Raw genomic sequence first — 13237 nt, 5'->3', positions numbered from 1 at the left:
TATTTAGGAATATTAATTTCTCACTTTTTTCATTCTATTGCACATTTATATTGAAACAAAAACAATTATTTAAATTTCAAACAGTGCATTTCGTAAAATCCAAAGTGCAAGTGCATTGAGATATTGGAAGTTTTAGCTTTAGACAAAATATACCGGCAAGTGCCTATTCGTATTGGGTATATATTCCGACCAACTTAAGGTGCCAACTGTGCAGATAAGCATTATTCAATCATTGTTGTTACAACTCTAAGTTTCTTCACTTCAAAGTGCAAGAGCAGATAAATATAATTGTTCATGAACTATATACAATTTAAAATACAGGTCATTTTATATATCTATCTAAAAGGATGTAACCTAAGACCAAAAGCAATTTTTAAATGCAAAACATAACATTACTTAATCATATCCTCTAACAGTAATGTTGGCAATACATTTCTCAACTTAAAGTGCTAGTGCTTATGTAAACTAGAGAGAATTTCTCCATGTAAACCTATCACTCTCCTCAATGTAAACATACTTAAATACAGTACAATGATCTCAAGAATATATAAATATATATATTTATATATATATATATATATATATGCATACATACATAAACACACACATATATATGTATGTGTGTGTGTGCTTGTAAGTATGTATGCATGCGTGCTTGTATATATATGTAGCTTTTGACAGTGGCGGTACACACACACACATGCACACACATTTATATATATACATATATACATATACACATATATATATATATATATCCAAGACACTCCGTTTCTTAGCCTTGTCTTCATGTAAGAACGGGTACGGACCACAGAATTGGTGCAAGATTATTTATTGTAAGTGCAATATGTCACCATGACGCATTTCAGCCTCTCCACAGGCCTTGATCACATCATCATATATATATATGCATGTGTGTGTGTGTACTTGTAATAATTATATTTTGAACTGCTCGTTTGGAAACGAATATTTGCATCAATAGACTTGATTGTGAGCAGGGGTTGTGCTCTGCATATATCTATTTGAGGTGCTCACAGCGACTCTACATATGGAGCCTGACCCTCGCCTCAACCCATGATAACTGTACATGCTATAGTACATAGGCTGGCAGGCAGTTAGGCAGTTAAACATGTATTTTCACTGCTGATCGAAGAATCAGCGTGCGGTCAGAACACAATTTAGAAAGATTAAACATCTTGTGTATTTGGTCAAACTGGTGAAACACTGTGACATTAACCCCTCCCCTGCTGATGACGGAACCGCTCCGTCATCAGCTACGGTTGGGCTGTGCTGATGATGCAGCGGTTCCATCATGGCCCGGCCGCCGCGCCTGCGCGGCGCGTTCTATTGAGCGGGGCGGGCCATGACGGAACCGCTCCGTCACGAGCACAGCTCAACCGTGGCTGGTGACGGAGCGGTTCTGTCATCAGCATGCGGCCACCGCGCGGCCGCCCCGCCCCGTTAGCGCTGCGGCGGAATAGCCGCCGCAGCGAAAGGGTTAAGTGCACCGTTGTGTTAGTGCGTCTGTAGTGTGCTTCTGGTTTACATAATATGCACGGCACAAGTCCTAAAAAAAGAAGTGGGGGACACTGAATTCACGACAGGAAGTGATGTCATGAAAGGTGGCTTGCACCATCAGACTCATTGTTGGTTGTTCGATCAGTAGAGGCTGCCCCCCTCTACCAACAATCTCACTCAGAGCTTATAGTGATCAGCCTCTCAGTATCTAATCTTTTTCTCCTCTTTTGTGACCCTCACAAAACTAATACTCATTACTAAAGTTATGACTTTCCTAACACCTCTATCTGTTAGTGTTTATCACCTATCTGTTATGCATAACTCTAGTGTTATCTCGCTCTGCTCTTTATCTACCTATACCTTTTGAATCACTATATCTACTAGAAACACTAAATACCCTAGTTAGACCATATAGGGAAGATAGGTGACACAACACAATGAGACTCTCTCTGTCAAGGTTTTGATAACAATCTGTTATATTTTATATGCAAAATGTAGAGATAATAATAGGACATAGAACTTCTATCTGACGATGTACACACATTGGAAATGTATCATGGAATCAGATATAATATATAACAAATGTCTAGAAATTAAAAATTGACCCTTTATGTATCAGTAGGATGTTATTTTATAACTCCCTCTCTGTTTGATTCAACCCCGCAATGTATGCTTAGACAGTAAATATACATCAATCTATATCAAATATTGACGTATGTTCCCTTCTGTGTTTTATCCTTGTCCATGTAGGCACTTGTTGTACACCTGTTTGTGTAAAAAACGAAATGACGGTCACCTGATGAAGGCCTCAGGCCGAAACGCGTTGTGTCCCACTCTACCGCATTTTGCCTTCATATAACTTTCCACCGACCGAACATATCGTAAAGCACCTTGTCTGTATTTATTGTATATTGTTGCATGTTTGTTCACAAGAGGTATTATATGTTATTTATTGTTACTGGTATGAATTATTATAGTTATTCTATGAATCATTGTCAAAAAATGGAAAAAAGTTTTTTAAAAAATGAAACAAAAGAATTAGAAAAATAAAATAATCATATATTTTGCATACGTTATTGTCTAAATGAATTATTAATGTTCATGTAATGATTATGTAAAATGAGGTTGTAACAAGGGCGTAAATACCATCAATTGGTTTGCTATTTTCTCCTTTTCAATTCATGTCTGTACAATCCCTACGATTAGCAAACCACTAGGTTGTAGGGGTCCCCTCTTTCCAACTTGTGCCCCCCTCTACCTCCCAGTGCCTTGAGACCCTAGCGGGTGAGTAGCGCGCTTTACAAATTTGTATGATTGATTGATTGATTGCCTCCCCTCGCTCACCCCTCAGATGCGATTGCATCAGAGAAGCCAGCACGTGAGCAGCGCTCTGAATGAGTTCCGATCTCGCCCCAGAGAGGCCAAAGAGTGAATGCGTAGCTCCATTTGCTCCAGTTATGGAGCTCCCAGTAAAATAAGTGGGGGGACGCCGTCCACCCGCGTGGTACCCCAACTCGAGCCCTGATGATATGGAAGGAAGCCTTGCTGCGGGACCAGATGTTGCATGTTGTGTGTGTGTGTGGGGGGGAATGGGGGGTTGACCTTTTATTGGGCAGAGAGACTGTGTGTTGGCCTTTATAACATCTCCGTAAGCTGAGGCTGTTTGATGTGTGGCTCTGACTGATTTACACCGACCGGAGGGCCCTGTCCGAGTAGTTGCGTGTTTTTAGGGAAGAACTTTTTGTGGACACATAGACCGTGCATTTGGCCTTTATCACATCTCCGTAAGGGGGCGCTGTTTGATGCGTGTCTCTGCCTGATTCACCCAGGGCAGGTGTGATTGTAGTTAGACAGGTGGTTGTGGGAGGGGTTGCTTGTGCCAGGCTGTAACGCCGCCTGTAATCCCAGTCGATAACCTCCCATCATCCCTACACGAGCACATGGTTGTTATGGGATACTGCCATAGCCGCTACCGAGAAGCCGGGGACGTAGCTATTAATAGTGCAATAGGTGCAGTAGCACCGGGTCCACTGGTGGTTAGGCGGTCGCTGCACACCAGAGATGGCTGTTTTCCTTGCTGGACATGGGCATGGGCGGGCACTTTCATCTCCCGGCCGCGCGACGGCCCATGGCATCTTTGCTCCCCCGCTGAGAGAAGCAGGTGTGGGCAGTGCCCAGCGCCCAGGAGGCATCAACGAACCCTTAACTGAGGTGGACAGCACGCAGCAGGACAGGCTGGTCGGAGACCCCCGCACCAGAACGTGACAAGCCACCAGAAGTAAACAATACCCCCACCGACCCGCCCAGGGCCGGATCGAACCGGCTCTTCAAACATCGCCCCCATTGCAGAACGCGAGGGCTGGCGGGCACGGGGCACTGACAGAGACAGCAAATGCCAGTGTTGCACAGAGCGATGCATCATGTTTCTAAGACGTCACTGTTTGGAAGATACTGGTGCAGGCAAGGAGGGACGGACAAGGGTCACACAAAGCACCACGTGCGCAAACGCGGGCGCCGGGATGACGGCCAAGAATGTGGTCTCTGGACCACGCGGCACATAGAAGGACGCGCACGCAAGCACAGGAGTGATGGAGTGACGTATAGCGACAAGTGGAAGTGGAGAACGGAAGCAGAGCGACGGAAACGAGCTTGAAATGCCCAGGAGTAAGAGAGAGTGGGCTAGCAAGATCTGCTGTTTCTATCAGCCCGAGACAGACAGACAGACACACGGGCGCAAGCGCCATCCTGTGACATGGCTGTTAACATAATTGTCACCTGCTAACAGGTTAATTCGTAACAGTACATGGCTCGTGTACTAATAAACACACATTCATGCATTATTTACAGCAGCGCTACGGTCGAATTACAGTTTATTATCACAGCAATGCCCCGGGAAAACTATTCACTGCTCATACATTGCATTATTTTACACCCACTAACTAGGTAAACAGCTCTGCTAATTGTCACAATAACGGTCTTGCACAAATGTAACCCCTTGCGTTCTGATTTGTTTATGTTCAATGTCTGTGTTTTTTACAAATAAACATGAAAAATTGCCATACATGAACTATGTCTACAGATACACCGAGTATAACATTATTTATCGATTGCTGAGGTGTGGGGGACATCAGCACCCAGAGGATTCACCCCCACCCCCTTTGAATCATAATCCCTCCCAACACTCGGCAATAGCAATAAGATCTATCTATCTATCTATCTATCTATCTATCTATCTATCTATCTATCTATCTATCTATCTATCTATCTATCTGTCTGTCTGTCTGTCTGTCTGTCTGTCTGTCTGTCTATCTATCTATCTATCTATCTATCTATCTCCCTCTCTGTCCGTCCGTCCGTCCGTCCATCCATCTCCCTCTCTGCCTGTCTGCCTGTCTATGCATCAATCTATCTCTATCTGTAAACATACAAACAGACACAAACGTTCCTTTGAAATGCGAAATCCATCATCACAATAACAGTTTCAAGCCGCGGTCCATTGTTCAATCATCTTTCTATTCTTGCTCATTGTTGGCGCACCTCAGAGAGAACAACTTCAACATTCTCTCATTTCCATAGTTTGTTTGAACAAAACGAAGGATAGTTTCTACAACTCGACATTCTTAATGACATTCAGTACTTCACTTACTGTTTTAACGCGCATGTCCCGGTTTGAAAAGCAAACACCCCTTCCCAAGCTAACTGACACAAAATAAATATGTTATATAAAAATGCATAAGAGGTTGCATTGTCTTATATTGCCTTTTCGGAATTATGGTCACACTTATAACCGTTTATCTTTCAACCTTGTGGTTCACGATGTCATCAGAACTCCTGGACAATTTAAGACCATACAAACAGGTTGGGGAGCGCAGATAAGTGTGGATGGGGGTGGGGGCGGGGCTGCGTGCGCGTGTGGGTGTTGCATATGGACACAGGTGGATGTAAGGTACTAGAGCAGGCTGGCACAGACAGGTGGATGCAGGGTACCGGAGCCCTGGCAGAGAGGTGCCTGACACACCGGAGAGCACACGGTGGGGCGTGTGCGCATGCGCGCGTGGGTTTTATAAAGACACACAGGTGGATGTAAGGTACCAGAGCAGGCTGGCAAAGGTGCTTGACACACCGGAGAGCACACGGTGGGGTGTGTGCGCATGCGCGCGTGGGTTTTATAAAGACACACAGGTGGATGTAAGGTACCAGAGCAGGCTTGCAAATGTGCTTGACACACCGGAGAGCACACGGTGGGGTGTGTGCGCATGCGCGCGCGGGTGTTTCACAGAGACATCGGTGGATATAAGGTACCAGAGCCCTGGCATAGAGGTGCCTGACACACCGGAGAGCACACGGTGGGGCGTGTGCGCATGCGCGCGCGGGTTTTATAAAGACACACAGGTGGATGTAAGGTACCAGAGCTCGCTGGCTGGGAGGTGCCTAACACACCGGAGAGCACACGGTGGGTTGTGTGCGCATGCGCGCGTGAGTGCTTCACAGAGACACAGGTGGATGCAGGGTACCGGAGCCCTGGCAGAGAGGTGCCTGACACACCAAGCAACAATGAGCAGGTGCAGGCCTTGTGTGTAACCAGACAACGCTGTGATTGTAGTTAGTTGACAATGACTCGCATGCTCCATCTTCCTCGTTGGCATCACCACCCGCCTTGTGACGGAACTTATATTAACAGTGAACACGAAGGCCTTCGGTGCATCCTTCTGCGAGGCTGCTGAGCGTGTGAGGGGCAGGGAGGGAGAGAACCTCCCGTGGTGCCTGTGTGACTTGTGTCACTGTGGGGGCGAGGTCAGAGGGCAGCCTGACACAAGGGGTGGGCATTAAGCGCGAACACCTTCCGCGTGTCTCTCTCTGAGGGAAAGGTATCTCCGGTGTGGCTCAGCCTGCCAGGGGCTGGGAGGAGAGCTCTGGGGTCGCGGTGTCTGTGTGGCTTGTGTCTCTGGGGGCCTGTGGGAGCCCCCGCGGGAGCAGACGTGTATCTCCAGGGGACAGAGCATGCCAGGGGCTGGGAGGAGAGCTCTGGGGTCACGGTGTCTATGTGGCTTGTGTCTCTGAAAGCCCTTGTAGGATATTTCCTGCTACGCACTCGCTGAAGTGTGCATTAAACGTGAACACTTTCAGCGCATCCTTTTCTGAGGGAAGACAGTTCTTGTGTCCTTGTGCAATGTAACTAGGGCTCGCGTGATGCGTTCCAATGCCTTCGGGTAGAGTTCGCGTATATAAATCTGCAAAAAACGCGCGGCTCGAGAAGGGTTGAGCAGCGTGCTCACAACAGAATGAAGGGCTTCGAAGCGCCGCTGGAGCTGCCCGGGTTGTTCTTAGGGCGTTGATTGAATGGTACAAATACCCAGACAAGACGGTGCGTCAAACCTGGGCTGTCCGCGGCAGCACCTTCCCGTCCAACTTTCAGAACATGGCGGCGCCTGCAAGTTTCTGAGGCCCTGCCCAGATATGCGCAGTCTAAACAGTGACATGTGCAGCTCAGGGCTGTTTATTTTCGGCGCAGCTCCTCACTAAACGTTTCCAGCATCCCGACGATGTATATTTACAACAGCAAAAAAGGCATTTAAAATGATTATTGAAAAAGAAAAGCGACATTGCACTTCGGCTGCGCACTTATCTGAGTGTAGAAGTGCCCGCCACTCAAGGAAAGGGTGAAAATAAAGGGGCACAAGGGGCAAAAGTTGTCAAAGCAGCTTGTGATGGTGCACGGATTCCTGGCGCGTTCAAGACTGTGTGAAGGTTGTGACGGTCACGATGCAAGGCTCGTGGTGCGTTAAAGACTGCTGTGAAGTTTGTGATGGTAGAATGGCCGAGGCGAGTTGAAGACTGCAAAGGTTGTGATGAAGGAAGGGCTGTCTGCCTAAAGATTGAGAGACGGTGTAAGGGTCGATGCGCATTATAGCCGTGTGCAGGTTGTGAGGATGCAAGGGCCCGTGGCGCCTTGAAGCCCGTGTGCAGGTTGTGACGGTGCAAGGGCCCATGGCGCCTTGAAGCCCGTGTGCAGGTTGTGGGGATGCAAGGGCCCATGGCGCCTTGAAGGTCGCGTGAAGATTGTGACAGTGCAAGGGCCGGTGACATATTAAAGACCGCGTGAAGGTTGGGACGTAGAAGGACCCATAGTGTCTTAAAGCCCGCGTGCAGGCTGTGATGGTGCAAGGGCCGGTGACGCGCTAAAGACTTCCTGAAGGAGACCTGAGGTCTGCGCAGAGCCCCCCGTCCATCTCCAGGGAGCAGCCCTGGGCCAGCGCAGTGCACCGCAGGTCACAGCAAAAACAACCCGGCTGAAAACCATGACGATCGATGCCCCAAACCTGGCGCTGCCACCCTAAGCGCAAATGAGAGCTGGCAGCTCAAACCACAACAGCATTGAAAGCGACTACCACTACGCACGAAAATACCCCTGGCTCAGCCAATCAGCAGAGATCTCTGGCGGCAATTAGAGTTGCACCCACGTTGATTTTGTGGGACTATATGCGCCCAACAGAGAACAAGGGTGGACATTATGGCGGGTAAATAAAAATATAAATCAAAACTGTCAGGGGCCCACACAGCGTTCGTTCATTCTACGAAAATCTCTTGAAAATGCCTCTCGTGTTTGGAGTTTAAAAACGTATGCGTTGCACCTGTACAGCAGAAGGCGTTTGTAGAAACCATCCCTAATGAGTCAACCGGAAGATGTACGCAAAACGGATTGGAACGTCACACCACTCATATTAAGTTAAAAAAAAATCACCCAGAGTGAGGACAAAGCAGCACTCTTCGCGGGCAGTCACGCTGGCAGAGTTTTCAAAGTTTTGGTGGCGGTGGACGCATGATGGTGAACTACCGAAGGGAGATAGACATCCCAGCTCTCGCGTGATGCTCAGCCCTCGTGCATTCCGTCTCTAAATGAGGACCCCCGCACTCTACACCGCGGATTAAACTTCGGGGGTAGTTTGGAGTGAGTGCACTGCACTGGGGGAGTGGACCCGAGAACAAGGCATAGACACTGCCGTTTTGGACTACAACTGGTTAGAATATTTGGGTGCTCCAAATCAGGGTCACACCAGGGCTGTGGCACCACCAGGATGGGACTTCCCTGCTGGGCTGTGGTGACCCTGGTGGGCTGTGGTAGTGTATGTCAGTATTGTAAGTCAGTGGCTTCCCAGTTGGGCTGTGTTTCTGTAAGGCTGTGGTATCGCTGGTGGGCTGTTGCTTCCCTGGTGGGCTGTGGTAGAGGAAGTCAGTGGGTTCCCTGGTGACCTGTGGCTTCCCTGGTGGCCTGTGGCTTCCCCGGTGTGCTGGGGTAGTGTAAGGCTGTGGTATCGCTGGTGGGCTGTGGTTTCTCTGGTGGACTGTTGCTTCTCTGGGTGGCTGTGGTAGAGTAAGTCAGTGGGTTCCCTGGTGAGCTGTGGCTTCCCTGGTGGCCTGTGGCTTCCCCGGTATGCTGTGGTATCGCTGGTGGGCTGTGGCTTCTCTGGTGGACTGTTGCTTCTCTGGGTGGCTGTGGTAGAGTAAGTGAGTGGGCTCCCTAGTGAGCTGTGGCTTCCCTGGTGGCCTGTGGCTTCCCCGGTGTGCTGTGGTAGTGTAAGGCTGTGGCCTCCCTGGTGGGCTGGAGCTGCCCAGGTGGTTGTGGTTCTGTAAGACTGTGGTTTCTCTGGTGGGCTGTGGTATTGTTGGTCAGTAGCTTCTCTGGTGGGTGTGGTACTGTAAGGCTGTGGTTCCCCTGGTGGCCTGTAGCTTCCCTGGTGTTTGTGGGTCTGTAAGGCAGTGGTTTCCCTGTTGGCTGTGGGTCTGTAAGTCTGAGGATGCCCTGCTAGGCTGTGGTATTGTAAGTCCGAGGCCGCTCTGCTGGGCTGCTGGACCAGTAAGGCTGTGGCTGATCTGGCGAGCTGTGGCACTGTAAGGCTGTGGCTACCCTGTTGGGCAGTGGTATAGTAAGGCTGTCGCTGCTCTGGTGGGCTGTGACATTGAAAGGCTGTGGCTCCTCTTATGGGTTTTGTGGCACTGCAAGACAATGGCTACCCCGGTGGGCAGTGGTAAGGTAAAGCCCTAGCTACCCAAGTGAGCTGTGGTATTGTAAGACTGCGTGTTCCCTGGTAGACTGAGGTACATTAAAGCTGTGGCTCTTCTGAAGGGCTGTGTGGCACTGTGAGGCTGTGGCTGCCCTGGTGAGCTGTGGCATTGTAATGCTGTGGTTACCCTGTTGGGCTGTGGTACGGTAAGGCTGTCGCTGCTCTGGTGGTCTGGAGTTTTGTACTACTGTGACTGCCTTGGTGGCCTGCTGGCACAGGAATGCTACCCTTACTGCCCCAGTGGGCTATGGTGTTGTAGGGCTGGAGCTGCCCCAGTGGGCGGTGGTAAAGTGAGACTGAGACTCCCCTAGTAGGCTGTGGTACATTAAGGCTGTGGCTCTTCTGAGGGCTGTATGGCGCTGTGAGGCTGTGGCTACCCTGGGGAGCTGTGGCATTGTAAGAATGTGGCTCCTCTGGTATTTTGATGTGCTTTAAGGCTGAGGCTCTTCTGGGGGGCTGTGTGGCACCCTGGTGGGCTGTGGTATTGTAAGACTGCGGTACTCTTGTAGCCTGTGGTGTAGTAAGGCTGAGGCGCTTCTGAGGGGGTCTGTGGCACTGTAAGGCTGTGGCTTCCCTGGTGGGCTGTGGACTCTGATGCTGTGTGTCTCCGGGTTCGCCTCCTGTGTTTACAAACACACCCTGGGTGCCGCCAGTAATCCACAGCTCCCGCTGCTCCCCGGCGCAGCTCGCCTCTCCACGGAGCCCCCGGTACCCACAGGCAGTCCTCGGTGGAAGGCGTCCTGCGGCTCGGAGCCCTCCCTCCGCGCTGAGGCTTTGAAGTCCCGGCCGCCGGTGGTTCTCGGGGCAGGACCAGCCCTCGGATGGATGCGCTCGCTGGCCTCGAAGAATGCGCCATTGTGCGCCTGCGAAGGATCGCGCCTCATCTCGGGAATAACAATTAAAGCAATCAGCAAAACGCGCCCGCTAATGAGTGGATCCCTACCGGACCCGGCGCTAACGAGCAGGAGGCGGCGGAGTCAGGGCTCGCTCCTCCCAGCAGAGGGGCCGCATCCCCCGCCACAATGGGCCATTGTAGGCGCGCGAACTCGGCCAGGTTCGTGCCAGGGGTCCCCCGGCCGGGCCGGTGACCACAGCCTGCGACTTAACTCGTCATCCCTGGGCTCGGGTTCAACTTTAACTGCACCCAGAAATCTCCAGAGCACGCCACGGGGCCGGGCATCGCACAAGCACGCGAGCAAAAGTGCCTAATGACTTTATTATTGTTATTAAAAAGCAGGCAGCAGTTGGCAAACAGAACGTTTTGATCCCTGAGAGACTTTAATGCCCACTATCCAAGGTCGAAGAAAGCCCTAAGCAAGAACATATTGTTTTTTTCTCAAAGTGTTTCATGTTTTTTCTTTAAAACAATACATATAAAATGCAAATGCAATATTAATCATCTGATAAGCGCGCTCTGTGTGAAAGGCCCGTTTCCCCCCCAATAAAAACGGTTAATATTTAACACTTTTAGTTATATTTCCTAAAATAATCCTTCCGTACAGCAAAGACAATATGCTAATAAAACTCTTCTTTTTACATATTTTTTAAACTTCTCTCATAGGTGTTATCAAATGCCATGCACAGAAAAAACATATGCAAATTTATGAGGTTCACGTGCTTTGCTTTTCACTCAAAGACAGCTTCTTTCCCACGGACTCTGTACATACACTTCAAAGTTTTGAAAGTACAACGTGGGACACGCGTGCCATGCGGGACGTAAAAGTGAGAAAAAAAACACTGCTAATGCTAACTTGATAAATGTGAGGTCTGGGACACCAGCGAGGGAGGGAAAGTGGAAAAGTAAAAAAAAAAAAAAGAAGAAGAAAAAAAAATCAGCCTTGCTGCCAACTCACCATCCACCAAGTGCGGGCCGAGATGTCGTAGCAGAGCTGCCATTTGATGGAGCCGTCAGAGGGTTTCCCTGCCATGCTGCTGTCAGCCAGCCTCATCCGATGCTGCCCACTGGAGATAAGACACCTAATTGAGGAAACATTTGCACTGGCATGTTGGTGGGCCACATGTAGCCCGGTCCACGGCATATGGCATCATGGGTAGGAAAGAGAGAGCCGGCCCTCTCGCTGACAATGAGGCAGGCGCTCAGAGAGCCGGTGGCAAGGTGAAGAGCGCGCACGAGGCACCGCTCGCAGCGCTCTCTTCGGCGCGCTGCCTTTCAACGCTGCAGCCCGGCGCTGCATCAAAGGCAGGCGCTTAGAGTCCGGGCTTTGCTCGGAGAGTTTTTTTCTTTGACTCTTTTTTTTTGGTAGAGGAACGAAGAGATTTAATAGGACAAAGGCAGGTAGTGGACTGCAGAGAGAGATGGCCACAGGCTATTAGCCTAAAATTTCTGCTTGACAGATGGAACTGCTTAGAGACTATCATGCAATGTTTGGTTTTTTTTCTTTCTCCCTCAGACTTTCCGTCTGATTCAGTATCTGTTTTTCACAGCCACTTTCACAGGCATGTGGCGGAAACACTACTGCGCGCGAGAACGTTTTGCACAGTATTTCTCGTGCAGGTTTTTACAGAGGCACGGGGTGAAGTGTCAGGTAGCGCCCCAGCTGGGGTGGGAAATAAGAGATGCTATAAAAATGTTTAATGTCCAGGAAAATCCGACGGCTCCAACTTCTTATATAATTAAACAGAGAAGCTGGTGCATGCGAGGTCCTTCACTTCACAGGTAGCGAGACAGTGCACATTAACTGGAACCTAACATCGGTACAATATTTTTCAAACTCATGTCTGCCAGCAAAACGCAATCCGGCGTTTCAAAAAGCGGTAAACTTGTACAGATAGTTTATTTAGCGCCTGCTTTCTAGGTACTGTTTGCGACTCACAAACTGGAACACCGTAGGGCTGACTCACCCTTTCATCATTCTAAAGTGATTCCTGAATTTATTAGATAAGGACCTTGGAATAAATATATCATTATTTTTTGTAGAACTAGTAATAAGAAATTCTACAGGAGCAAGTGCTGTATGTCAAAAACAAGTTATTAATATTTCAGTTTAAACAATATATTTTCAGACTAAAAAGAACTAAAAACAAAACAACATACTCAGCAAATAGCCCAGCAACGCTGCAATGCATAACTAGTAGTGATTTAGCTCACAAAGTGTGTGTTCCTTCATTGTTATTAATGTCTCGTGTTTCCCGAGTACCTTTAAACAAGGTCTGTGACATTGTTTAGCTAATGCAGTTGACACGTTGGCTATAGCAGCTGCGATTCGATTTTACCGTCACTTATTAAGGAAAAGGGGTGACGCTTTTGGAAAAGTCTCCGACGTCGGTGCTTTTACGTCAAACTAAAATATTTCTATTTCTTTGAACTGCTTCTTCTATCGATGTGAGCGACAGAACCAGCACCGTTATTCGAAACTGTTGAATTCGAATTTACAAACACTAAATGCTCAATGCTGTTGACATGTCTTTGCTTCTAGATAAATATCGGGACACAACATGGATCATAAATATTATGAAGCAAAAAACACTCCAGGTAGCTATTTTATTTTTATCCAAAATATTTTTTATCTTCGCAGCCGAGTAATGCAGAACCTTTTACACGCTGATGGGTGAGTTATTGTTAGCAAAAGCCCAACGAAAATGCGAATAAATCCGTCGAGCACTCGGCGCCTTCTGTGATCTTTGCATGTAGTGGT

The 13237-nt window shown here is 48.6% G+C and overlaps 1 protein-coding gene across 7 annotated transcripts in view; it reads right to left on the bottom strand.

Moving 5' to 3' along the window:
- Window positions 1-11719, bottom strand: part of NFIA (nuclear factor I A) — a 773858-nt gene extending 762139 nt beyond the window's left edge. For 4 of the 7 annotated variants that reach the window (XM_086953177.1, XM_086953191.1, XM_086953221.1 and 1 more), the window contains exon 1: window positions 11435-11635. In XM_086953177.1, coding sequence (XP_086809303.1) covers window positions 11435-11620 — 186 coding nt within the window. In that variant the 5' untranslated portion in view covers window positions 11621-11635. Of the gene's footprint in view, window positions 1-11434 lie in introns of all 7 variants that reach the window. The other 3 variants (XM_086953211.1, XM_086953183.1, XM_086953198.1) reach the window with 3 other exon arrangements.
- Between the last annotated feature and the right edge of the window lie 1518 nt (window positions 11720-13237).

This window comes from Lissotriton vulgaris, chromosome 1_1 (genome assembly GCF_964263255.1).
Source record: "Lissotriton vulgaris chromosome 1_1, aLisVul1.2, whole genome shotgun sequence".
NCBI classification, from domain to species: Eukaryota; Metazoa; Chordata; class Amphibia; order Caudata; family Salamandridae; genus Lissotriton; species Lissotriton vulgaris.
Note: the sequence above shows the minus strand (reverse complement) of the source record. Positions and strands in the feature narration are given on the sequence as shown.